The 27248-nt window shown below is 40.4% G+C and overlaps 2 protein-coding genes across 14 annotated transcripts in view; one reads left to right on the forward strand and one right to left on the reverse strand.

The window, feature by feature from the left end:
• Nucleotides 1–31: 31 nt before the first annotated feature.
• On the reverse strand, nucleotides 32–22248 carry pdk4 (pyruvate dehydrogenase kinase, isozyme 4). 4 transcript variants are annotated; one of them, XM_040020538.1, is made up of 11 exons: nucleotides 22243–22248; nucleotides 11308–11449; nucleotides 9627–9698; nucleotides 8770–8954; nucleotides 7434–7523; nucleotides 7048–7125; nucleotides 5461–5537; nucleotides 5266–5364; nucleotides 4918–5031; nucleotides 1733–1846; nucleotides 32–1419 (listed from the first exon to the last, which is right to left on the reverse strand). In XM_040020538.1, exons 2-11 carry the CDS (start codon nucleotides 11373–11375, stop codon nucleotides 1276–1278), a joined length of 1041 nt encoding a protein of 346 aa, XP_039876472.1. In that variant the 5' UTR covers nucleotides 11376–11449; nucleotides 22243–22248; the 3' UTR covers nucleotides 32–1275. The 4 variants fall into 4 exon arrangements, 3 of the variants coding, with proteins under 3 accessions (XP_039876472.1, XP_039876470.1, XP_039876471.1); XM_040020536.1 differs by lacking the exon at nucleotides 22243–22248 and adding an exon at nucleotides 11709–12066; XM_040020537.1 differs by lacking the exons at nucleotides 7434–7523; nucleotides 22243–22248 and adding an exon at nucleotides 11709–12066.
• LOC120726710 (cytoplasmic dynein 1 intermediate chain 1) overlaps nucleotides 12223–27248 on the forward strand; it is a 65960-nt gene continuing 50934 nt past the window's right edge. The window contains exons 1-8 of one of the 10 annotated variants that reach the window (XM_040020523.1): nucleotides 12223–12741; nucleotides 14693–14792; nucleotides 15081–15221; nucleotides 15468–15582; nucleotides 16182–16269; nucleotides 18246–18287; nucleotides 20673–20732; nucleotides 20986–21098. In XM_040020523.1, the coding sequence (XP_039876457.1) occupies nucleotides 15102–15221; nucleotides 15468–15582; nucleotides 16182–16269; nucleotides 18246–18287; nucleotides 20673–20732; nucleotides 20986–21098 (538 nt within the window). In that variant the 5' untranslated portion in view covers nucleotides 12223–12741; nucleotides 14693–14792; nucleotides 15081–15101. Of the gene's footprint in view, nucleotides 12742–14692; nucleotides 14793–15080; nucleotides 15222–15467; nucleotides 15583–16181; nucleotides 16270–17434; nucleotides 17441–18245; nucleotides 18288–20672; nucleotides 20733–20985; nucleotides 21099–27248 lie in introns of all 10 variants that reach the window. The other 9 variants (XM_040020518.1, XM_040020521.1, XM_040020522.1 and 6 more) reach the window with 9 other exon arrangements.

Here is a 27248-nt window from a genome sequence, read left to right on the forward strand (position 1 = left end):
AGCATGAAGTGGATCTGAAGAAATGATACACTGAGAGGTGACACGAGTTTATTTTTTTAATTTCCACATTCACTGGTCCTCTTAGTGGTGAACCACAGACTCAGTGCAGGGACACTTGGCCTTTGAGTGACACTTATAGAGTAAAAGGTGAAAACTGCACATCTATGAATTCAAGGGAAAACATCACATAAAGGTTAAAATATTTTCTCAACATTAAGTTCCCAAGACATTTTTCCAAACTTAAAACTAAATGGATTGAATATAAAAGTATGTCTGGCAGCTAATGGCTTACATCTTACATAAGGTCCTCTCTCATCTGTTTGTGTTGTTCCTACGTGCCTCCAATACTGACTGTATCATGTCAGGCACAGATAACAGGGTGAAGACTTACAGTGTGTTACATAACAGGGAGCTAAAGTACAACTTCCTGCAGAAATTGTACTTCCCATTAAACTTCACACATACTTTAACACTTTAAAATCACTGTAAAGGGAACATTCGCAACTATTTTTCACCCATCTGACCAGGCATGATAAATTTCTCCACTCGTTCCTCTGCATGACTCGACTTTTCAAACTCCTTTCAGCTTGCATAAAGACACGAGGTACATAATTAGTGACACTGAAAATCCTCCAACACACACAAATGTGGCATCGCAGCAAAAATAATTTCACATTTGCTGTTGTTCACAAAGAAACGCTGAAAGCTGTGTGAACGAAGCAGCGCTGCATATTATAGCTGATCGTTGGAAACAGACTTTGCTCCCTTTGTGTTTATGCGGCAGTCAGCGATCGCGCCCCCGTTCCGCTCAAAGACACAAACACTTCAGTCGGCTGTGGCTGGCCTTTTTTAAAAACAAAAAACAAAACAAAAACGTTTAACCTAATGCACAAACACAAAATACTTGTGATTTTAATAAACCAAACGTCTGGATTGTGAATGATACTAATGTTACATAAACACAAAGAGGACTTTTTTTCTGAGCGTAATCACTGAGGTAAAAAGGAGATTATTAATTGTTCCATTCTCATTAGCAGCACATTTTGTGGGGTGAGCTTATGTTAGGTGACAGCTGGTCTGAAATCAGATTCAGGTTTAGGTTTGTTACTGCTTTCTTCATACCAACAATAAACTTTTGTTTTTTCCGCCCTCCCTCAGGGAGAGAAGAGTCCGCGACAAAAATCCAAGTCCAGCAACACGCTGAAAGCATTTTGGTTCCTCCGACATGTGCTCTCTTCTTCTTAATTTTCCTCATTCTCCTTCCTCAGTCTGACATCACCCGCTCGTCTCATACCTGCCGAGCTTCTTTGGATCCTTGCTGGGCATGCACCAGTCATCGGCCTCTGTGGTGGACTGGTAATGCCGCAGGGCCGACTTGTTGAAAACAGGAAGTCTCTCCACAGACTCTGAAGACAGGGCCTAGTGATAGAGCATGGAGGGGAACTCGTTACTGGAGTCTAACCACACCCCCGCCCACCCTGCTCTCCTGCCGAGGTCCATGTGTGTCTAATTAGAACTCAGTAGCCTGTTTAAACGACATCCCTCGATCTCCAGAATGTAACCTTGTAAATTATACTAACAACATTTCTGTATTAAATAGTTACTCTGCATCTGCCTCCACTCAGCCTATCCAGTACGTCCGGCTAACAGCATGCAAGTTTGTGAACTCTGCACCAACTTGGCCTTCAATGTTATTTTTTGACATTATGTGTTAAGGTGGAGCTGTTCTCACCTTCAAGTATATGACCGCTGATGTGCCATAACCCTCCATTGAGTAGAGCTGCAGGTCTCCCTGGAAATACTTGGCGTACAGGCGGGAAATGGGCAGGCCGTAGCCGAAACCAGCCTGAATAAAGGTCGGGAAAGCAGAAACATAACAAGGTTACACTGTCTTTATAGATTAATCTAAAACTACTGCAACATTTAAAAAAAAATATCAGAGTCTCTCATGGTTAGAGTTTAAACCAGTGAACCACTGCTGACTGCATTTCACGGTGTAATAAGCTCATTTGCAGCCATGTTTGTTTGTGTAAGTGTCTGGTTAAAACAGGGTGAATTAGACTCAGGTTTACTCCTAATGTCAGGTTTAAAGGCAACAGCAAGATTTTACTGAACTTTACTCAAATTTCAAATATAATTATAGACCTTTTTTTCTTCTAAATATTGCACTTTTCTTGGCTAAATTAGAACGTGCTTAACACAAAGACACTGCAAATATTAAAAAACACCAGAATAATCATAAAAGCACCTCCAAAACAAAGAAAAACTAAGAACAATCCAGAATTTTGAAAATTATATTTAAAAAACTCTCATAAAAGCTTGTCAATAAAGGGAATTTTTACTCTATTTTACCCCTTGAACGCATACTGGGAGTAACCCTTTTCTAAACTGAGTGGTTTCTGTGATATTTCAGGCCTGTTTGCAGAACCAAATGACAGGGTTTGCCACAAACGTTAGTGAGGGTGGTCTCTGCCTCTGCAGCTATTCTTGGAAAAAACCCAGTCGTTAAACAGTCTTTATTGATTTGTGCTGTCATTAAGGTTTCAGAACCTATCATTAAAGGTACAGGCAAGGTCATCAAATGTTGTCTTTAGCAGAGATTTAACAGACAAAAAAGTTTCCATTATAAGTCACTGGACGTTTGTAGCCTTCCACAGTTGTGCAGGTCTAACATCACAGGCCCAGTAACCTTTGCTGTCTAGCTGAGACCCAGCAGAGCTCCATTCACCCACATTGAAGTCCACAATTTGAACGATAAAGACACAATTTTCTGTAGTTTTGCCTCTGTGCACCACCACAGTGCAGTTTAAATTAAATTATCGAGATGTCATTGATGTGCAGACTTTCATTCACTGCGGTTCACCAAAGAAATTTGCATTAACTGGTTAGGAATTACAGTCATTTTCATACATAGTATTGCATTATAAGAGGCCTAAATTAAGTGGATAAAGCTGTTTAATTTTAAACATAAGAAATGCTTTTAAAACTCCTCTGTAGTCAATGACAGCCTGAAGTCTTGAAGCCATGAACATCACTAAATGCTGTGTTTCCTTCCTTGAGATCTGCCAGGACCTTATTGCTGCTGTTTTCAGTTGCTTGTTTTTTGCTTTTTGGTCTCTCTGCCTTCAGTTTTTGACTTCACTAATTATAAAGCTTGCTCTGCTGGACTGAGATCAGGTGACTGACTTGGCCATTGAAGAATATTCCATTTCTTTGGCCTGAGAAACTCTTTGGTTGCTTTTTGCAGTCACTTCATCAATAAATGCTAGTGACCCAGTTACACTGGTGGCCACAGATTCCTATGTTATGACATTCCTTCCACCATGTCTGACAGATAATATGCTATACTTCGGAATATGAGCGGTCTCTCCCTCTCCATACACGTCATGTTGATCTTGGTTTCATCTGTCCAAAGATTTGTTTAAAACAACTGAGAAGGCCTTTTTTTTAATAGATATTTTCTGGCAAAATCTAATCTGGTCTTTCTGTTCTTGAGTTTAAACACCAGTTTGCACCTTGTTGTAAACCCTGAGTATTTCAATTCTATTCAATTCTATTTATATAGCGCCAAAGCACAACAAAAAAGTCGCCTCAAGGCAATATCATGAAGATATGTTAATTGTAGACTTTAATGTGTATAAAAATGGGTATAATTTCATTCTAAAATTGTTGTTAACCTCCATTAATTAAAGCTGAAAGTCTACACTTCAATCACATCCTGACTGTTTGAATTTTAAATCCGCAGTTTTGATGTACACAGGCAAAACTGCAAAAATTTTGTCACTGTTCAACTACCTATGGACTTAACTATATTTGGAAAATGACAGTGGGACAAGGATAGAGCTTTGATGAACACCACAATTTGAACAGGCAAAAACTGGCCACAGTACAGGTTCTGTTTCAGTGGCAGGAACAGAGGTAAGGTGTTTTTTTAGTTTGTTTAATGGAAAACAAGAATGTTGTACTCTTAAATATACATTTATTAGTGTTTAATTGCATCTTCCAATAAATTGTTGGATTCTTAGACTTAGAACAAATCCATTAAACATACATAGAAGAAAGCACCAGTTTTTGATGCCACCATGTTCCCCCACCATCTTGAATACAGTGGCCAAGATGGAGAACACCTTTCCAACTAATCACGTTTGATGTATGTAGCTAGAGCCTGAATACATTTCCACCTCAGCCTCTTCCTCCTTACTTCCGGCACCACTTCCTGAACTGAAGTCAGGGCTCTAACACACAAAAATGTGCATAAACATGCTCATTTATTCCAGATATTGTTGCAGCTACTTACTGTCAGCACATTATTAGACATGTAGCCCTCCTGTCTCCAGACAGCAGACAATGTTATAACAGCTGATTTATATCTGATTATAATCTCATATTATGACAGCAAATGTTAGGCTTGAGTGTCCTAAAAATCTCACTTTTCCTCAGAAAAACAGTTTGATTAAATTCTCACATTGAGTTTATTTGCTAAATCTAACAATGTTAGATCCACTTCAAGAAACGTTTCACTGATGCTGGCTAATAGCAGCTAACAGAGGATAATAGCTGCTAACAGAGACTAACAGCAGCTAACTGAGATTAACATAATAAATCGCAGTACTCACAAAAAAGGTCAAGATATCCTGAAAAACTCATTGAGTTTTGTGGGAATTTATAGGGCATCTTCAGAATAAATAGCCAGGGACGCCGAGCATACTGACAGCTGAGCTAAACAGCAGACTAACAGCCTGCATCACTTGCTGCAAATGAACAGCAGTCAGAGTTCCTACAATAGCCACCATAGCTTCAACCCCACCACCTTCAACTTTAGGAGGAGGGGCAGTGCTACTGAGTTCTAGTAGTAAGATTTGCACCTTTAAGGACAAAAAAAAAGCCTAAAAGCAAGTTTGACAGTGTTAGTCTCACCAGAGGGGCATTACGACCATTGTCTACGCGGACTGGACTGGGAGCTGTGGAGTACATGTAGCTGAAGAGACGTTCAATCTTCCTTAGAGGGACTCCGCCTCCTCTGTCAGACATCTAAAAATAAAACACAAGCATTCTGCATTTACAAGAGTTCTCTTAGTGTTTTGCCTGTGAACTCTTTATCATTTAAACATAATCTAAGAGTGTGGTACTTTGCGTATCAAGTCTGCAGGTTAGTTGTATTTATGGTATACACCCAGAGCAGACTTAGAACAAAGTACAACACGTACAGTGCTGCCTGGAGCTTAAATGTTCCAGCCTATCATCACGCATGGTGTCCTCATTTACCTTGATAGTGAGATCCTCAGTGCCCAGTGAAACACGAACTTTGATCAAGGGCAACGTCGTGCTCGTCTCGTGCATCTCTACTGTAGCTCTCATTGCATTCTGACAGAGAACACGTAGTCAGAAAAACAAGTGAGGAGACCCATGAGGAACAGCAATAAATGTCCTGTTTTTAATAGTGCGTGTTTAATACTGTACCTTGAAGAGCTCAAAGAGCATATGGTAGAGATGTGATGGCACATATACAATTTGGATGGGCTGGCCAGGGATTTTGGCTGTGAAACATTTCAAAACATTGACCACAAGAAAACCCAAAAAACACTTTTTAAATGTATTATAATAGTCACAGATATTTAACCATTAGGGTCTTATTAAAAGGCGTGCAGCTGGTCTCTTGAATCTCTTCCTTGATAGATTAAACTCTATTTGATCAACTCTCACCATACCATGTAACAGAACAGGTGTATCTATATCATCTATATGTTTAAAGAGCAGTTTCTTTTTCTGTTAAACGGCATACAGCTATCTTTACTATGTAGATATGAATGTTATGGTTCAAGTTTGGGAACCTCTAGTGTCGAGGTTTTGGCAGAGCCAGCAGACAGGAAACAGATATCTTCAGTATAAAACTAACAAAGATTATGTTCAGGAGAACAGCAGGGGCTTGTTCCAGTTCAAAGGGCTCCACGTCTATCCAAAAACTTTGGCACCTTGAGAGTTCATTCTATCAATTCTTGGTATGTCCACTCTGAGTTAAATACGTGCATAAGTAGAAGAAGAAAGCCAACAACGACGGTGCTTCAGTATCAGGATTTGCAACAAGTAATGAGCAGAGCCTTTCTTATCCAAATTGTGACTCTGTGCCGCAGAGTTAGAAAAACTGAGACTACAGATTTTATTCTGAGCTGAATATAACCCTGTGACATAACTCCTGTCTCCGTCCTTATATATTAATGACAGAATGATTGTAAAGTTGAAGCTAAAGGTGTCTACAAATCTCAATAAATCGCTGCAACTTTTTCTCATTTTCCTAGCAAAATATAAAGAAATGATGGATGGATCAAGACTTTTGCACAGCACATTTTGACTATCTGCAGTCTGCATTCAAAAGTCCACAACAATCCTAAAGTCATTACACTCAAATGTACTCACAAATATTTACCTAATCAGCAGGTATTTTTTCCATCATTTGGCCCGAGTAGGCCAAGTCAAATGATTGTTCATCCTAAGGCTTGCTACAGATTTGTTCATTTAAACATGGATTACAACAGTAACATGCAAGCAATGCTTTAGCACCTTCATGGAGTCACAGTGTTGTAAAGATGTGACCTGCTGATTTTATTCTGAGCTGATAATAAATCCGCAAGGTCCAGTGATCCCTGTTTCTACGCTCATGACAGCTTGATTATAAAACTGTCAAACATGCGTAAACAGCAAACATGCAACTGGGATTTCAGTGTTTGTGAAGATGTAAACTTCTGCAAGTGACCACATTCTTATACATGTTCTAGTATCTGCCGTACATTTGAGGAACTGAGTGTCAAAAGGCGACTTCAGCTGCAGCAGAAGGGGAGGAGTCAAAGATAAGAAAACTTGCCAGTGATCGTGATTGGTTAACAAAGCCTGTCCCCCTGGTAACTGACTTAGAGTAACTTTCAGTTAGTTCTGTTTCTGGAACAGGAAACCCAGCAAAACTTTCCTCTCACAGATGGCAACGAGCAGAAAATCCAAGCAGCGCTACATCCTGAATTATAAAGTAAACCTTATTTTTTTTAAAACACTTACAATTGACTTCTGTGATCTTCATATCTGGAGAGGTCAGGTAGTACTGCTCACACAGCATCTTCGAGGTTTCGTAGGCATCTGCAAAGTGAATCAAAACGTGACGTTCTCGGGGTCAGAAACTGTTACCACAACAAAAAAAAGCCCAGACCTGCACATCCTGAAATAACAAGGGTATAGAAGTCCTCGCTCTTGTTCTCACAGTGATCATATGTGCACACGCACTATAACAACACAACACCGCTTGCACACACTATGTGTGTTGACTCAAAACATCAGTGGTCAAAAGGTCACGAAGCTGTATGTACAGACGAGTGGTGGAAAACAGATAACACACAGCGTGCATGGGCGTGAGTGTGTGCATAGCTATGAGAAACATCATTATTTACCTTTTATTACTTCCACAACGTCACAGGTGGGGTCAATGCTGCCAATATGCTTGGGATGGGCCGGATTTACACTGCCGTCAAATATCAATGCTAAAGTAGACATATTAAAAAATATATATATATATATGAGAGGCTCATCTGTGATACATACACAGTATACATGCTTGTTCAGCTGGAAATAAAGCCAGACTCATTAAATAGTCAGTGTGACAGCAGTGCTACACCGCTGTAAAACTGTTGTTATCAGGTTGGACCTTGATTATGCCATACTGGTTAAAGATGTAGTAGCCAACACTAGTTGTGGAAGTCCATAATCAGCACATTGTAATTCAGGTTTTCCTCCCCTTTGCAAAAGCAGGGTCTGAATCTTTTTCTGCTACTGCAGCTTTTAAAAAAATGCTCTTAAAAATACATGAGAACACAACTTGGTGCTGAATCAGCTCATCAAGTGTAACTTAAAGCTTTTGGTTTTACTTCCACTTAACCTTCTTTTTTATTTTAGTTCTTTTTGTCTTAACTTCTAGTGATGTACACTAGCCTGGCTAAATAAGTACTGCCAGCTTCCTTGGAAATTTACAGTAGATCTCTAACAGAGCTTCAGCTGTAAAAGCTGATTCCCTTTGATTTGTTTAGCACTGACCAACAATACAGAATGTAAAGGAAGTCAATGGGCTCAATTCTTATTCCTAATGTTGTAAACCTCCTCAACATCTGGCAATAAACCCTTTTCTGATTCTGATTCTGATTCTGATTCAATAGTATTTCTTACGGTGTTGTCAACACCTATAGTATGTCTGGTATGAATCTTTATGACTTTTCACCTGTGATCTGATTTAATTTGCATACAATAACAGTTAACTCCAATGAAACGGGAACGTGTCACTACAAATTACAAGACAACATTCAGTCAGCTTATTGGAGCAACTGAAATAAACACAGAGGGAAGATTTCTGTGCTCTGGACTATCAGAGAACACTGAGAATTTACGTTCATTTCACAGCTAGCTGCTTGCCTGTATAGACCTTTGCACATGTATTGTACCTTGCTGCATCCCAGAATGAAAAGCTTACATGGCTACAGGAAGTTTTTTAGCTCACATTCACACCATAAATGAAATGCACTGCTGTTCATTAGGAACCAGACTGAGACCAGCACCTGAGTGCGATTACCGTGTTCACACCAGACTAAACCTGGCAGGTGTGAAAACACCCTTAAACCTCATTTATTTCACTTTTATTTAAATGAAAACTTCAGAGGGCTCCTTTAATGACATGAACTGTGAATGATAACAACTGTGCGGATTAACTCACAGTTAATCACAGGTAACTATACTGACTGTGCTGGTTCATGAGCATGCGTGTGGAGATGCGGCTCATGTAGAAGCGGTCCAGGAAGTACTGAACGTTCTGGTTGGTGACGGGGTCCACGCCGAAAGCCTCCTTGTACTCCACCACCCCCTGAGCCATGGTGGGCACCACGTTGTTATGCCGGTTCCTGATGTTTACTAGAGTCTGTGTAAAGCTGGAGACAACAACATGATAAATGCATGAATATGTGAAGGGACACGATGATTGTGAGAGTTACTGCACATCAGCATAGACAGCACATCACATAGGTTAGTCATATAAGAAATCAGCTGTAGAAGTGTGCTATTATAAATGCAGTTAGTAACTTTAAGGAACTGCTTTGAGTGAAGCAAATTCAAACAGATGGCACCTGACAAAAAGTCAAAGCAAACATCAGACGGTGAATGCACTGAATGAATAAACCAGGTAAACAACTTGAGATTAAACGTCCACTGTCCCACTTTTTCTTGCAGAATGATGCCTTGGTTTTAGTTTTCAAATTCCAATGCATTCATTTTGCTCCTCCCTTAAAATCCAGTTCACTCCCTGCCAGACCGGGGTATGTTTAGTTCAGCTCGAGCAGATATGACAAAAATGAGACGTCCTATCTGCTCGATGCAATGCGGGGTATTTGTGATTTCATGTGAGCATGAATAACGGAACCGTATCAGGGATTCAGGCAACTGCACTACTGATTAATTAACGTGTCATTACACAGATGTTGAATTAGCATTGGCCATCACTCGCCTAATAAATAATTTGATTTGTAACACACACAAAAAGCCTGGCAGAGACATGTGTTTACAGTTAGTACACATATAGTGAATAGTTTCTGCGTACGACTTACTTTTTCAGGACATCCTTATCGTCTGGATCTTTTTCTAAAAAGTCTATGAGCTCCAACAAACTCTGAGAATACCTGATGGACACAAAAGAATAGATTTTTAAAGCAGCACAGTTTAATTTATCACAAATCAAAAGGCGATCAAGAAAGGCAATATATATTGAAAAAGAAGCATGTGAAAGAAGCTACTCTGGGCAGAATTTTGCTGTAGCTGTTGGAATATGACGTAACAACATCCTCTCTTTAAATAAAAGATGATTGTTGTTGGTCTAGACCAGTGAATGAGGAAGTGCTGAGCTCATCTAGTCATGCTCTCTTGCGCCGCCTCACTGCACAAAAACTGGGTGAAAGGTAACCAGCAGTGTAGCTTCAACTCAACACACTGAGCGTGTCCCTCAAATGACCTTCCGGGCCCTCCACACTCTGCAAACAGACATCCTGTAATAGATGTTTTATGCAACTTTCCCCCAAATGCCAAAGCCTCAAGTGTCTTGACTCGTCAACACCAATAACAAACAACAGATTGATGATTTTTGCAAGCAAAGCTCAGTGGAAAAAGGACGTTACTGTCCATGAGGTACATGGCCAAATATAGTTGCTGCTGTGACTTCTATTTAAGAGTGGGGTTGTTGCCTGGGCTTGATAAGTTATACATCATCAACATGGATAGCGTACCATTTGCAGTGTGTGATGCTGCTTTGGTGGAAAAGCAAACTGCTATTTTAGTTTTTGAGAAAAGCTGGCTGAGCTCTTCAATCATGCAAACAAACAAGGATGACTAGCCAACATCTGTAGTGTTTGCTTTGTGATGCATACAGTAAAATCTAGAGGCAGAACACACGACAGTAAAACTCCAGTAAATGGGGCCTTTTCCACTACAGGAACCAGTGCATTCCCACCACAAGGACTAGAGCTTTCTATAAGTTCAGGAACTCTAGAGGGCTAAACATGCCAAAGTGGTAACAAAGCAATTTATTTTAGCCACCATTTGAATGAAGGACATTTACAGAAGGAAGTGAACCACACCTGGCCCAACCTCTTTAGACTAGGAACAAACGTTTCAGCTGCTTTGGTCAGAGACATAGCTACAGTATGATAACAATAAAGAGATCACAGCTGTTCTTCTCAACGTCAACGTTCTAAAAAAACAACATGGTTATGAGTTCTCCTACACCTTGAAATCGGAGTGTGCACATGGGTTCATGCGATAAGTAGCATGCATTCCTCAAAAGTCAAAAACAGGTGCTGCTTCCTCACAGAGCACCGCTGAAGCGAGACCGGGCATATGCATTAATAATTAAGTCATAAAGCCCCATTGGGACAACACAACCATGTGAAACAGGGACTGGCTGTCTTATCTAATCCAGAACAGATCATAAAACATGTTCCCAGATCAGGTGCCAAGCGAGTGCACAGAAATCCTCTGGCTGAGAAAAGAAGAGATTTGGTGCACATCTAAAGTTAACAGTCACACAACCTAAGGTGCAGATTAGCAAAACTACAGGATGGCTGTGTGTGTGAAGTCACTGTAGATATGCAGATGCTGTAATGTGTGGGAAGTAATATTATGAGGTGATAAGCAGAGGGCGTGAGTGAACTGCATGCTTTGAATGACCAGTTGAACAGTGCAGGAATCTGGGATTCATAAATATGATTTTTGTTGCTGTGCATCTGAATTTCTTACCAGCTGGTGAGGAGCCTCAGTGATGGAGTGCCGAGGAGTTTGTCAGGGAGGAAATCAATTTCCTTCATGATGTTGGCCAATCTGACAGGAAGCTCCTGGCGGAGGAACACAAAGGAGGTCTTCTCACATGCATTGGCCGAGCCTGCAGTCACATGACAGCCAACATCAGGGAGAAGAAGAAGAAGAAAAAACACTGAGCAAGCACAAAAACATGACCTCTGTGTCATCTTTGTGGGCATATGCTTCCTTCGGGCAGTTTGTTTCGCACCTGTACTGAACTCTGACCTACGATTAAAATCTGGAAGTGTACCACTACCACAGACACACATACAAACACAAAAATAAATAAATAAATAAATAAATAAAATAAAAACAACAACAATTTGCTCTAGTTCACTTACCAAAGTCGATGAACTGCTTCATAGACAGGGGAGATGGAGAAAACTTAGAAAACCTATCCACTTGTTTCGGTATCCCAGCCACAAAGTTGTTTTTCAGCAAAAACTGAGCGAACTTCATTTTCCCCCTCTCCCCTTTGCAGACCCCAACTCAGAAACAAACAGTCCTTTCTCTCTTCAGCACGGCCCAGTTTGACGACTCTCAGCTAGCTCGGTGTCATACCTCTGAAGAGCTTCGAGGAAACTATGGGTTCCCCGGTGTTTCTGTTCTCTAGCAGCGTCTTTGCATTTTACAGGCTGCTTTGTGCCCCTCAAATTCAACTTCTGTGCTGTGCTACGTGTGTTGTTGACTGTAGACGGGGAAGGGAGGGGGGGGGGGGTGCAGAGATTGACATCAGAAACAACCAATCAGAACCCGTGTTGTCCTCACTTTGGGTGGAGTCATTTTAGCATCGAGGGATGCTAAACGTGCTCTACGCGCATCCCCTACCGACGAAGTCTCTGAATTACTTATCTGATTTAAACTTTTTTTATCCTTAGAGTAAAAAAACCGACTGATTGCGTACATATATATGGATGAAACCCTCAAATATCCAAACCACAAATTAAATCCTCTTTATTTGTTAAAGTTATGCGTCCGAAATGCTGAATAATTCCTGTTCACCTTTTAGATCTAGCCGTTTAAAACGCACTTCTCAATCTTGACCACACGATGGCGGCGTTCGCAGTTGTGGTCAAATAAGGTGGGATTTCAACCCCTCTTCCTTCTCAGCATCATCCTGCTCGCTCTTCCTAGGGATGTATCGGCGTGCCGTGCACCTGTTCCATCTGTTGTTTGAAATGCCCCGTTTTAACCCGTTTTGTCAGTAACCACACGAAAGGGCTTAACCGACCTCTTCGGTGGTACCACGGCGGCTTTGATACGGTGCCATTTGGACAGCGGTGGAGGATGTGTTGATTTGTCTTTCCCGAGGTGCAGCAGTGAGACAGCATCTTTGCCGGTGACACTTCGTTATCACAACGAGTGGACGAGGAGGTACGAGTGAAACAATAACACTATTCGCTGTACGGTTGTTTTCGGTAAATTAGGCCCCTTTTGTGTTGTTAAATGTCATTGTAACGCTGATGACAAGGCCTTAAAGGCGTCGACGTTTGTATAAATGCTGTCACATTTGCAATTAGCTAGCAGCGAATGCCTTAATGGCGATAGCCGTCAATGGAGCACAGTAATTTTTGCTTTTCTTCCTGTTGCATATGTAGTTGTGTTTTTTATCTTTTCTGTTATGACTCTGTATGTGTCAGCTCTGTTGTGCTAATGTGTAAGAAGATAAAACGACGTACACACGCGCAGATAGGCTTAATTATGTGCGTAACACTCCGGTTTGGTGATAGTTTTGAACCTCTGCCTATACACTCACAAACCATTTCATTAGGTACAGCTTCCTAATACCACGTTTGACCCAATTTTGCCTTCAGAGCTACCTTAATTCTTTATGACATACATTCAGTAAGATATTCAGAGATTTTGATCCATATAGATGTGATAGCATCTCACATTTCCTGCACATGTCGGCTGCACATCCATAATGGGAATCTCATGTTCCGCCACATCCCAAAGATGCTCTATTGGGTTGGGATCTGGTGATTGTGGAGGGGATTTGAGTACAGTGAACTCATTGTTATTTTCAACAAAGCAGTTTGAGATGATTTGAGGTTTGTGCCTCGGCACGTTATCCTGCAGGGAGCAGCCATCAAAAAGCTGATCATGCCCATCATAAAAGAATGGGCAAGGACAGCAACAATACACCAGCACACTAAATGATGATCAGCTGGTAGTAAGGGGCCCAAAGTATGCCAAAAAATATCTCGAACACTATTGCGCCACCATTATCAGCCTGAACTGTTGATATGAGCCAGAATGGATCTATAGTTTCATGTTGTTTAACCCAAAGTCTGATCCTACAATCCGAAAACGTCACAGCAAAAATCAAAATTTGTCAGACCAGGTAATAATGCTTTGTTCAACTTTGATCTTAGCTGACTGGAGCGCCACCTTGGTGTGGTCTGCTGCCGGTGTGGTCATCAACAAGGCACTTTCTCCCTGAGAACTGCTGCCCACTGGATATTTTTTCAGAAAGTTTTCTGCAAACCCCAGAGATGGTTTTGTGGGAAAATCCCAATAGATCAGCAGTTTCTGAAATACTGAGTCCAGCCCGTCTGGCATCAGTTACTATGCCCTGTTCAAACTGTCTTAAATTGCCTTTTTCCCCTATTCTGATGCTCAGTTTGAAATGCAGAGGGTCATTTTGACCATGTCTGAATGAAACTGAACGGATGGTATGTAATTGGCTGGTTAGATATTTGTGTTGATGAGCAGTTGAGCAGATGTACCTAATAAATTGGCCAATCACTTATATATTGTTGCTACCGCGTGCAACAGCTAATACAGGCATCAAATTAGCAGCCTGTAGCAGGCTCATAGTTCGATGAGCTCAACCAGTAGATCACATGGTGCAGCTCTAAGGGATGAGTTAAACTAAATGAAAGAATTAGAATAGGAGAGCATAATTATACAAAGGTTTTAAGAAAGCTTTGTTTTGTTAAGCCCTGGCTTTAGAACTGCACACATGGATGCCCCCATTGGTTTGACTTGGCATAGGTGGGTGGGGCAAGCATCAAATAGGAAGTTGATCCTGAAAAGCATGGGCTGAGTTAATTTACACAAGGCAAAGCTGGTTTTTCTCAAAAGGTAATAAAATTGTTACAGGAAGTATGCTTTAAATTCCATTGAGAGCTATAGAAATGTGATGTACTACTGCAACAAAACAGCACTCTGAATGTGGTAATAATGTGGTTTATATCTTTGAAATTAAGCCCATTCACTCAGCTGTGTTTGGGTAAAGAATAATGAAAAAATTAAATAAATCCATTTTCAACCTTGTAATAGAGAACCATTGTGTATGTTCTCTGTACTTCACTCTGCCAAGATTGCTCTCTTCTCAGTATTGACCCACTTATCCCAGACACCTGGAGCTTCTACAGCTCTGACTGGGCCACTTCCCAGGTGGCATCCACTAGTAGCGTAAGGTGGGTTCTTTGAAGAGCCCCACTTGGCTCAGTAAGGGTGGCAGCTGTTCCATGACACAAGAAATATATATAAAATATATGTATTTTATATTCATATTTGGTTATGCTAACCGATATTGTTTTGGCTTTCAAGTCAAAAATCCAGTTTTGAACTTAAAAATACGTCAAAACTTCTTCTTTTTTGTCATTGACTCATACAGATTTATAGCTGCCACACAGGAGATTTTCTAAATCAATGCTTAATAGAATCATATGTAGTTCATTCTTGTTTGGTCGTCTTACTTTAAGCCCCGCAGGACAAAAGCGACCATGTCGGACAAAAGCGACTTAAAAGCTGAGCTCGAGCGCAAGAAGCAGCGCCTTGCCCAGATCAGGGAGGAGAAGAAGAGGAAGGAGGAGGAGAGGAAGAAGAAAGAGGTAAGGAAAAAAGTGAGTAAATTCCCACCATCGTCACTCATTTTGTATGTTTTCCTTTTTTGTGTGCGGTTGACTGATTTTTTGTCAGGCTGTGACACACGAACAACATCTATGCATGTGCACAAGGTCGGTGTTTTAAGTATGGATCAAAATGTGCATGCAGCTGCATGTCTTAATCTATGATGTTTCAGCAGTGAAGCTGTTCTTTGAGTTATGATGGATAAACTGGTGGGGTTTTTTTTAACTTATCCGGAGCAGACAGAAAGCCAGCAGAAGACAGAAGCGACCCCAGAAGATTCAGATTTAGATCGCAAGCGTAGGGAGACTGAGGCCCTGCTGCAGAGTATTGGGATCTCACCAGAGCCTCCACTAGGTATGCAGTATTGTAATAAATGAATACTAAAATGTTCTTTGACTCTTTTCACTAAAATGTTTACTAGAACACTTACACCAGAGAATAGCTTTTTTGTTCAAAAACTACACTAACCTTCATTATTACAGCCAAAAACCCTCCATGCATCAGGCTAAGATGCACACAATCACCAGCTATGTGCTTAATTTGTTGTCTCCCTTTGATTATCTCTGTTCTGAAATTTGGTAGAAATAATTGATCAGAAGTAATCAAACAATTTCTAATGGACCCATTTGAGTTTACAAATGAGTGTTGCTTTCCTTTTATGATAAATCATCAAATATCAGAGCAGGTTAAATCCTCAGGGTCACTTGAAATGAGCTTTTGGAAGATCACTGTTCTCTAGTGGTCTGAAATTGTAATAACACCCCCTACACCTCAAAACTGGGTCACTTCCAGTGCTTATTATAAGCTTAGGTTATTTATAACGTGTCTTCAAAAGCTGCTGAACATAAATAGTTAATAATGAGTGATAGTCTTTTTGTTTTACATCTTTTTTTTATTTTTTATTTGTCAATGACATGCAGCTTATAATGTAAATTTTTTTTATTATTTTTCAGTCCCGACTCCTGTGTCCCCCTCCAAATCAGTAAGCACACCCAGTGAGACGGGGAGCCAGGACTCGGCCGATGGAGGAGCAGCAGGCAGGTGGGCCAAAATCAAACACTGTATGCCGAGCTGTAATTCCAGAAGCCTTAGTTCATCACATTTGTTCAAATCAATACATTTCTAAGGGTGAACACAAATTCATCAAACATTTTTCACCTTCTCATATCAAACAAAAATTACATTTTAAGCACACGGCTCAAAAAAAATTAAAGGAACTCTTTTTAATCAGAGTCAGTTAAACTTGTGGGATATTGATTGTGTCAGTTAAGTAGCGGAGGGGGGTGTTTACCAGTTTCAGTTGCTTTGGTGTTCATGAAATGAACAACAGGTGCACTAGAGGGGCAACAATGAGACATCTCCCAAAACAGGAAAGGTTTTACAGGTGGAGGCCACAGGTGTTTTTGTCCCTCCTCATCTTTTGTTTTTTTGTTTTTCACTAGTTTTGTATTTGCCTAGGGTCAGTGTCATTACTGGTAGGGTGAGGTGATACCTGGAGGTTGCACAAGTAGTCCAACCTCTCCAGAATGGCACATCAATTGCCAGAAGATTTGCTATGTGTCCCAACACAGTCTTGAGAGCATGAAGGAGATTCCAGGAGTCAGGCAGTTGCTCTAGAGCGCTGCACAGTGTCGTATGAAGTCCTTAAACCATCAGCAGGACCAGTATCTGCCCCTTTGTGTGAATTGGAATAGGATGAGGACAGCCAGCAGGCCACTGGTGTGAATGTCAGCCATGCATGCAAGCACGCTGGAGCTATACACACAACTGAGAAGCATTTTAAGTTACTGCGGTGATGGACTAGCCTGCCACATCATTTTTCACTTTGAGTTTTGAGCGTTTATCATTTTCATTTCCATCAAATGGCATCCTTTGGTTTCTAACATTACTCAGTCCATATCATTATAAATATCCAGCTTAATTTTTCCCCAATCTGAGATCTGATGTGCTTTAAAAGTGTTCCTTTAATTATTTTCGACCAGTGCATTTGCGTGGGAGACACTTGAAAACCGTGACAGAAGTTTTTATCCTCACATGTTTGGTTCTCTTTGAGAACTATACAACAAATTGTATAGTTGTGCACCGATGTAGGGCTTCTTGAAGACTTAACATCTTAAAAGGATAATAATTTTAAAAGGCTTTTGGCTGTGGGTGTTAATGGTTCATATGACATATTTTCTTTCTTTCCTTGTGAATGGCACAACAGGTTTAGGTAAGGATGAATGTTCCTAGTGGTGAGGTTAGGATTTGAATTTGGTGTCTTTCATTTGTCATGGCATCCAGTGCTTTGATGACCACTTTACAGCTTTTCCTTTCATGTCTTTCCTGTAGAATAAATCCAGATATAAGCTGTTGAAAGCACGAACCATAGTGGAAAACCTTTAGAAAGCAGCCACAGTGAGCCAATAAAACTAGCTCTTGTATGAAGCAATGGACATGAACCATATGTTTGTCTCAAAGTGGCTCATTTGAGCGTAAGTGACAAAATATAAGCATTTCCCCTTCCATAGGCTGCAATCACAGCGCTCGTTCATCATACATGCTCAGGCTACTGCAGGATTTACTTTTACGCCTGTTCATTCATTACTCACCCAGACACGTGCTGGAGCTCTCTGAGTTCTGCACATGGCGGCTCTGGTGAATGCTGTTGAGACACGAGTGGTCATCAAGCGCTTTCCATTGCTTTTTAACGACAGCTGACTGTGAGGATGATGTGTGAGTGATGCCTTCAGGGGTCATTAGTGATGTGATGTTCTGGTACAGCCAGGGGTGGAATTGGGGCTACAGAACATGCAAAAGTTTGTATTAGACAGAAATTGCCTTATGTAGGATTTTTCATCTCTTTTTAGCTTTTACAAATTGGATTTTACAAATTGGTGAGTTAGTGTTAATTCCTGGAATGATTTCTTTTTCTTTTTTCTTTTTTCTTTTTTTTTTACCCCCAAATCCACCCTGAATGATGGCATGCCATTTTGAGCTCTCCATTTGTGGCTGTGTATGTGTGTGTCCCTTCTTAGGTCAGGTTTCTCTAAAAACAAGTCCCAAGCACAGACCTCAAGGTAAGCATTTTCATGTTAAACACAGGAATCCCCCTCACCCCCTATCCCCTTACCCCAACCCCCAACACCCTCTCACCTCTCTTTGGCTGAGGTTACCCTCATAGGGAGATTAAACCCACAGTGTTGTCAGTTGTCTTATTTTTGTGTCCTCAATGTGATTTATAGGATCAAAACAGTGCAGTGCCCCAGCTTCTCTGTTCAGCTTTCCTCCACTCTTTGCTGGTGTTCTCATCTGAAGCTTACCTGTCTCCTCTAATACTGGGGTGAAAGATTTCTGCTCTCATGAGCTGAACCACAGAAGTCATTTCAGTCTTCAGAGAATTGCCAGTGCTGCTTAAAGTGTCATCCCCGTTACTGTAAAACAGCCGGCCTGTCAGGCTAAAGAAATGCCTTGCCACTCTCACCTGGCGCTTTGTAGCGCAAGCTGAATGTTAACGGGTGTGCTCGCTGTCCCTGAAGGTATCATCAAGAAGTGTAGTGAAGGCTGGAAGCATTATCCTTTTATGGCTGCCAGAGCTCAGCCAAGCTGCCACAGAACTCCTCGGGTTTCTGCAGCAACTTTTTCACTCTTAAATCCCCAAAACCAATCTCAGCATTGAGCTCAGGGATGTATTCAATAATGATGATGTATAGAAAGTACACTGTCATCATGTATGCAAACCACAGCAATTTTCAAACCCTTATTTTTTTCCATTAAATTATGTGCTGTGTGTGTGTGTGTGTGTGTGTGTGTGTGTGTTACATGATTTCCATGTATTGTTTGGCACTAATTTGAATGTGAAACACTGAATTTTACCTAAATATGTTTAGAATAACTGCACAGTGGGCGAGGATAGGTACGAAAAAAACTACAGGAGAGCAGCCCTTTAGTTTTAGTTAAAAACACCATGTGAGCCTGAACTTCGACATACCCAGAATACCTTTCTGTTATCTAGATTCACTTACCGTCACATTTTCGATCAGGATAAAAGGTCAAATGCCCCTGGTTATCAACTTGCTATGTTAACCCAGAGTTTCCGCTGCACGCTTACATGAAAGGAGTGACCGCATCTGACCAATCACAAACATGCATAAATGTACTGTCATGGATTTTATAAACAAAAACCCTGCACAATTAGAAAAGTATGACGATGTTAAACGCATAATGCAGACTGAAAGTAACACAGCTGCTACAGATAAAGAAACATTGTGGGGGAGTCTGTTTGGAAATGCACTGTACTGCGGTTTAGTATTAAAAGCATTTTATGAATGTGTGGGTGCTTTAAGTGCTCAATAAGCCTGGAGGAGAGCTGTTTTATGAATAAAGTTGAGCCTTTTTGAATCCAGGAAAGAAAGCCAGCAAAAATACAGACTCTGCCATTAAGACATGAAAGGATTTAGTTGTTACAATCAAATATTTCATTAAATGTTTAAAAGTTTAAATGTTTTTTTCAGCTGTAACCTCGGTGATGTTTAACAGTAAAGAATGAATCTAAAAACAGAATTCAAACGTTAGTCTACCTGTAAATTTGATAGGTCAGTAAGTAAAAATAAATTTCCTGATTTAGGATCATAATGCTTACAGAACAATAACATTGTTAACATTGTTTGCAGCCAACAAGAAAAAAAAAAATCAAGAAATAAAATTGTGTCTAAGAATCTCTGTTGATCACTGATGACTTCAGATGTTATTAGAAAAACTTCATTAGACTTTACTGCTGAGAGAACTTCTCATAATGGTGACGCTGTTTCCTTGAGAGCTGATTGGTCAGTGGGCGGTGATTTCATAGCTGTTGATCTCTAATTTAGACCATAACCAACTCTGGAGCAGGTTAGATTTGCAGCAGGGATTTACCCCAGGAAGAAGTGAACCGTGTTTGCAGTATTGAACCCCCAGAATTAAACCTGAAGTTACCTGGATGAGACCACTGCTTTGTAGTACAGGCTTCTAGTCAGTCATGCTACAGATGTATATTCACTGGACACATATATGTTTGTTTTAGCTGGATGTAGTGTACATAGAAATATTTCTGCAGTCACTAGGACATCAAATAGCTTTTCCACTGATATAAATCAATCTTTTTCTTCCACAACGACTTGTAAGCAGAGATCTTTAAAATAACAGAGCACATTGATGTTTAATGAAATATAATATATCTGCTTCATCTCCTTTATCTGTTTAAATTATTTCCAGTGCCATTTTTGCATGAAAATCAATGGGAGTTCCTGTGATAGGCTATTGTAAATAAGTGGTGTCAGTGCATAAGATTGTGCGCACATGAATGTGCTAATGTCTGTTTGTGCACGACACGTGTGTTTTAGTGTTTTTGTATTTGTTATAAGGTGTTTGTTTGTAAACATGCATGTCCTCTCTTGCCCTCCCCCTCCCCCTGTTGGTGACATCAGGACACTGCAGTGGGACACAGACCCCTCTGTGCTGCAGCTGCAGGCTGATTCTGAGCTCGGGTACAGCTTTTTCCTCTCCTCTTGTTCACTATTAAAACATTTTATAAAATTCACCTGCAAAACATCCTATTTTGACCGCATGTCATACTGAAAAACCTCTCGACTTTAAGTAATAAAATATTTAATGGTTTAATGTAATTTGTTACTTGAAACTTTGGCGTTTGAAATGAAAAATGATGCCCTGTTTGATCGACAGCTTGGATTTATCCACAGTAGATCAGGAGCTAATGAGAACGTCTTCTCTGCCATCCAGGCGCAGGATGCAGAGATTGGGGGCCTCTAAGATCACACAAGTAGACTTCCTACCCAAAGAGGTCGTCTCTTACAGCAAGGAGACTCAGACACCCACCTGCACCCTGTCTGAAGGTGAATATTTATGTGTGTTTGTGTGTGTATGTGTTCACAAGTGAGCATTTTTAGAGCCTTTTTGGATGCTAAAGGAGAAATACAGTGATTGCTGTTTTTGAATGTGACAACGATTTAGTTACCCAGGTCTAAGCCTGCAAAGCATGGAGCTTATAGATCTTACAAAGGGAGAAGACAGATCATGCTTTGGACTTCTCGTTATATGTGGAAACAGGCTGATATAATTCACCCAAGATTACTTGATAGATGAGAGGCAATTGCAGTGTGTATATTATATGGCATACAAATGCATATCTGCATGACACTGTTGAAATAATACGTGCTTCTTATGTTTATTCATTAAAGTTTAATATTCCTGATCAGGAAAGCTGTAAGTCCAGTGTGCTTTAGCTTGGAAGAAATTGGTGCAAAAGTGTGTTTTTGTGCATTTAATGGGTGTGAGTTCTACATGTGAAGAACGTGAAGGTATGTGTGCATACCTGTGAAAATGTATACATGTAAGTGGGAGCTGGCATGCTGAGTTGCAGCTACTAAACAGATCCATGTGGTTAAAATGTAGCTGTATTAGTGCAGTGTGGATTTTGTGGAACATCGATGGGTGCAAGCGAACGGCTTATAGATTTGAGTTCATTCTAATGGAGAAGGAATTGAATTGAGATTAGGGTTGAGGACAGTTTGAGTTTTTGCATAATTTCACTTAGGTTTTGTGTTTGAAAAATGAAGATTTTCCATTAGGACATTACAAATGCACACAAATACTTGTGTAGCCACAACTTTAGAGGATAGTACAGCGCCTCACTATAATATCCTGGAGATAGGTTTAATCGTAACCACTACATGTCGTCATCTTAAAATGTAGGGATTTATATGAGGACTTGCTTTCTCATAAGGAAAACAGATTTAAGTCCCCCACAATGTGAGTAATACCTGGTACACACACACACACACGCACACACACACACAGCCTGGCACACATGCACACAACCCCTATCATCTTCTCTATCTTCCTCCTTCTTGTTGCCAAGACAGCTGGCAGCCATGTGACTGTGAAGGGGTTGTACTTCCTGCTTCCTGTCATTATAATAGATGGTCTGGTGTGGATTCCACTGCCCCCACCCTCCACCAGCAACAACCATGCACATACACACGTCTGTACCCATCAGCATCCAAATGGCCTGATTCAACCCCCCCACCCCCCACCCCTACTCCACCCACCCACCCCCATTTCCTTGACAGACCCAGGAATAGATCATTTATTCAACAAGTGCACACATATGTGTGCTGGGAGACATCTACTCACACACACATACACATGTGCCTACAAGTATACTTAATGGAATTTATCGTGGTCATGTTTGCTCGCGCATACAAGGTCTCGACAAACAAAAGTGCAACTGCTGTAAAATGTGCAAGACAGATATGGTAGTTAAAGAGATAAGGACTCGGCAATTAAGCAGGCAAACAAATAAACACGCAGCAGTTACTATATGCAGGTCAAGTAGTCTGTGTACACATAAACAAATAGTCGCAGTGTGACTGGTTAGCGCCCGCAGCAGTACTATATGTCTGTCCATTTAGGTTTGTTTGTTTTCAGCTTCCAAGAGCATGCTCAGGAGGTCTCTTTGTGTGTTTGTGTGTGCACGCATATGAACATCTGGGAACCAGAGCAGAGCTGTGTTGGTCTGCGGGGAGGTGACCTTGGCCTCAGGAGACCCTTCCTTTGCAGACTGCCACAAAGCTTGTGTGTCTATAGAAAGGGGGGAAAGAGGGTAGATGGTAACACCTGCCTGCATTTCTGCCTGTGTGTTTATTCAGGCTTGTTCCTTTCTGTTGATTACCTAACTCGGCTTGCAGCATACGTTTCATTTTAGGTCGCATCTACGGATAGTTAAGCTGCGATTTCAAATTTCAGTAAGAATGTTACATGGTTTATTTTCAATAAAAGTCTGTTGAACCTAAAAGTGTGACATTTAAGGCTTCTTGCACCCTCAAGAAGTAAATCTAAAAAAAGGCATCACTGATCCTCAAAGAAGTTGTGTGTCCAGTACATAGAAATGTGTGTTTGTGTTAAATCTGCTTCAAGGAATTGGAGCAATGATCTCAGCTTGTAGCCCTGGGTGTTCTCGTGCAGCTGCACTAGCAAATATTCACTATTTCTACTGTCCAAAGGCCTGTTTGTATTGAGTGGATCAGGATTGATATTGCTGGGGTCTTCCTGTGGTAACAGGCTGCTCACTGTATTCATATTTCCTTAGTAATCTTTGAGTTACTCACATTCTTAGTTTTAAGTTCTTCTGAAATTAAATAGTTTCTTCTCTGTTCTTGAAGTCTGATGTGACTATGGTGGCATCCCCATAGATCCTGAGTCTTTCAGCAGTAATTCTGACTAATGAGACATGTCTTGTCAGAACCATCTGATTGAGTCAGTGCGAGGATTAGTATTAAACTTATTAATTTGATAATTCCTTTTCTTTTGTGAATTTACTATTTGATTCATAAAAGCAAGAGGTGTCGTCACATTAAAACTATAACACTGATCTTTTTTGTTTTTATGTTTTTTGCCCGAGTGCGTTATTGTAATTGCTTTAAATAATTGACAGATGAGTCAGGAAGTTTCTCATGGCGTCTTTTCCTCGAACTCCTGACCCCTCGTGCTCTCTTATCTGTCCTTGTGCCCAGAGTGGCTGGCTATGCGCGTTTGTGTGGGTGTGACGTGAGCGTGTGTCGAAGCCCGAGTGCAGTTTCATGAAATTGGATTTGATCTGACGTTGCGTGCAGCTTGTACACAGGAGTTTGTGTTAAAGTGCCCATGTAGTTTGTGTGTGTGACTCTCATTTAAACCAGTTAATTTTAAGGCTTTTCATTTCCGAGACCAATTTGCGTCTACGTAATTGTAATGCGTCGCTCCCTGTGAATGTTATTTTCCCATTGGCTGCTCACTGATCTGGTCTGTACCGAGTGCCCATTGTGCCAGGCAATCGGATTAGCCCCAGTCACGATTGGTTCCAGCTATTTGCTGCTTTTCTAATGCGTATGAATGGACACGCTTGTTGTGACGGATAGATGCTTTGTTTAAGGTCATAGCAGAGAAATAAACCAAGGTCTACTGTGGTGTGTGTGATAGTAGACTGGCCTACTAAGGTCAACCAAAGTACTCGGTTCAGTTATGTCTGTGTTGTAAGACCAATAATTTTCTATATATTTAACATGAACTGTAAAACAAAGCAAAAGAAAAGAACTGCGGTAAAAGAAAATGAACACTAAACTGCTGTTCTTATTTACACATGCATAACATATCCATGTATAAATAAAAATGTCAAGGGACAAGCATGGCAAACCAAATCTTCACACTCAGATACATTTTGTATTTATCAATTCAAACGATATAACAAACCAAACACTGCATAGTTTACAAAATCTTTTAGATCAAAAATTCCAAATTGGTCTCCGACCTTTTCATGTTTTTTCCTTTCTCCTTAAGTGCACATATAATTCTTTCTAGTGGAAGGTTACAACATTTGGTCCATGAGTTTTTTCCCCCCAAACTGAGGCTTATTATCGATTGTATTTTTTTATTACTAGTACACGCCCATGTTACAGTATTTTCTGGTCCGTTTGTGCTGTTGGAAAACTGATATATTTAATTACATTGATTAAAAGAAATTGGAGCGAATGAAAAATATTGATGTTGCTTACATAAAAAAAAGAGACAAATATGGTTGTGATTGTATGTTTCCATGCAGCAAAATGCATTTTCATCTAAAACAAGAGTGCACTGTGATCAACCAGACAGTGCGCACTCCCATTGAGTACTGAATTTCTTTTTAATATATGCCATTAAAAGAGGATTTTTAAAATTTGCCTTTCATCATGTTACAAATTTACACGCATGTGTTTACCTATTCATGTCCCTTTTAATTGCTTGGTTGGAAGTTGAGAAAAGCCCACTCGCCTGTAGTCGCTTGTAGTTTCCAAACGTAATTCACTTTCTCTGGTCTCTAGTCCCCACATTCTTCCATTGTGGACGCTTCAGATGTACCTGTGTGCCAAGTTTGGTTATCCTGATTGTGTAGGAGGAGTTTGTGGGCAAATTAAAAGAGTTTGTGAAGTGGCTGCAGCACAGATTGTAATATATAAGCTCAGAGAGGATGTTAATGGGTGCAAAGCCTAAAGTAAGACATTAACTGGAAATTCTTCACCTTCTTTGAGATACAGCACTTCCAATCTCCTCAAGTCTAACAAAAAAAAGGAAAGAGAAGCGAAAAGGTGAGATTTCACATAGGTGTAGTAAACTCTGGACACCCTTTCTGTCACCCTCTTTCGCTTTTCCCCTTCATCCCTTCTCCGGACCAGCCAGCACCGCTCTGTAATGAACAAAGCAAATGCCAGTACTTTGACAGCCACACTTAAGTCCGCTGAACCCAATCTGGGGATAGCTATCACTACGTGTATGTGCTTACTTGAGATCTTGGCAAGATAAGGAAAGGTCAAAGCGATTGAAGGCATTTTGCGCATGCGGATGTGCACGTATACAAGCGCGCAGGTTTGCATGAGAGTAGTGTGAGCCTTACACCCAGTTTGTAGTAAATTGGCTTTGCTCAGTGGAGCCTTAAAAGACCCATAATAGGTCACAGTGGAAAAGCAGAGCGAAAGAGAGAGAGAGAGTGAAAAAAGGTGAAGAGAAATTCATGGCCACTGGCAAATAAGCAGGAATAGAAGAGAGACAGAAATGGAGGCGAAGCGGCAGGGGCCGTCGAGGGACGACGAAGCACTTCTGACATTAAAGCAGTAATTGTTTGCAGTGAACCAGAAGCAGGCCCTCAGAAATACAACTCTTTGAGTATTTGTGTATAATTTGATATTGCAACTTTAGAAAACCCCCTTCTCAGGGTTACAAGTTCATGGGGTCAAGAGTGTACATAATCTTAATGTTTACACGCCCGTATGAAGAAAAAAAAACTAGGGGTACACAAGTCTCTCTCTCTCCCGCCTCTGTAATATTTTCTGGCCCATTAGCTCTCAGGCTCTGTACAGCTTGAGTGTATAACTGGTCAGAAATTTACTCCTCAGGTCCATTTGGTGGGCCGGTAATGGCTTTTAATTGCAAGAGAAACCTCATGTCCAGACACTAATGTGAAAATACTGAGTGTGCGTGTGTGTGCTGTTTTGGGTTTTTTTTGTTTTTTCCACACAAGCATTCAGACTCATAAATGTAAACACAGCATACACTGGAATAAACAAACAAAAAACAGACAGCCACAAAATGCACACATACGAACGCCACGCATGCACACATGTCACTCGAGCTCCACATAATCCCGTAATAGAGCAGTTAAGAAACCAAACTCCAAATTTATTAAATGATCCTGACCACTGGCAGCACACTGGTCCAATTAGAGTGTTTACTTTGGTGTGTGTTTTTTTTCCACAAACTCCTAAATGTATTAAATATGGTTCAACAGGTCCTGAACTTTAGATATTTATCAACAGTTTTACAACAGATGTCTTTTGGGATTTTATCCAGTCCAATCCTGGATTTTAAATCGGCCGAATTACTGGAATCCAGGTCTGACACTCATTACTATAAGAGTTGAAGAGTTTATTGTGCTCGTTTATTGAAGTTCTTGCATTACACACATGACGGAGACACACTAGTATGGGACTGGTTTTATTTATTTATGTATTTATTCAGTGTGGGTCCAGAGTTGGTATGTGTTACTGCTGAACTTTGATAATAGTAACAGTAGAACTGAGAATAATGCCTTAATATTGTCTTTGTTGCCAAGCGTGTGTCTACAAGTTAGAAAATATCAGAAACATGAGATTTCTTTTCTAGTCATGTTTATTTTTTCTTTAATCAGATATTTACTGATTAAATATTGTTTTTCTTTTTTTTTTGATCAGGCAAAATCCAGGGCCTTTTATTAAAGCCATACTTCACATTTGAGAAGAAGAAATGGTATTGAAGAAAGTTTTTACTAAAAAAAAGTCAAAGAATACCCAGAGACGTGCTCTGTGTGGAGTATTTTCTTCTATATCTTTTATTTCTTTAAAAAATGTTTACATAGATAATGCACAGACTGGAGAATATGTATGTTGCTGGTCACAGCATTACGATCGCTCACCGGTGACGTAAATAATGTGCATTCA

Source organism: Simochromis diagramma, unplaced genomic scaffold (genome assembly GCF_900408965.1).
Source record: "Simochromis diagramma unplaced genomic scaffold, fSimDia1.1 OVJJ01000753.1, whole genome shotgun sequence".
In the NCBI taxonomy this organism is placed as follows: Eukaryota; Metazoa; Chordata; class Actinopteri; order Cichliformes; family Cichlidae; genus Simochromis; species Simochromis diagramma.

Excerpts from the sequence above, each read along its gene's own strand:
- pdk4 (XM_040020536.1), bottom strand. The coding sequence starts at position 11,826 with ATGAAGTTCGCTCAGTTTTTGCTGAAAAACAACTTTGTGGCTGGGATA. Across the intron at positions 9,699-11,307 it reads CTGAGGCTCCTCACCAGCTG|GTATTCTCAGAGTTTGTTGG; the intron begins GTAAGAAATTCA and ends TGTGTCCATCAG. Across the intron at positions 5,538-7,047 it reads GAAGATCACAGAAGTCAATT|CCAAAATCCCTGGCCAGCCC; the intron begins GTAAGTGTTTTA and ends AATGTTTCACAG.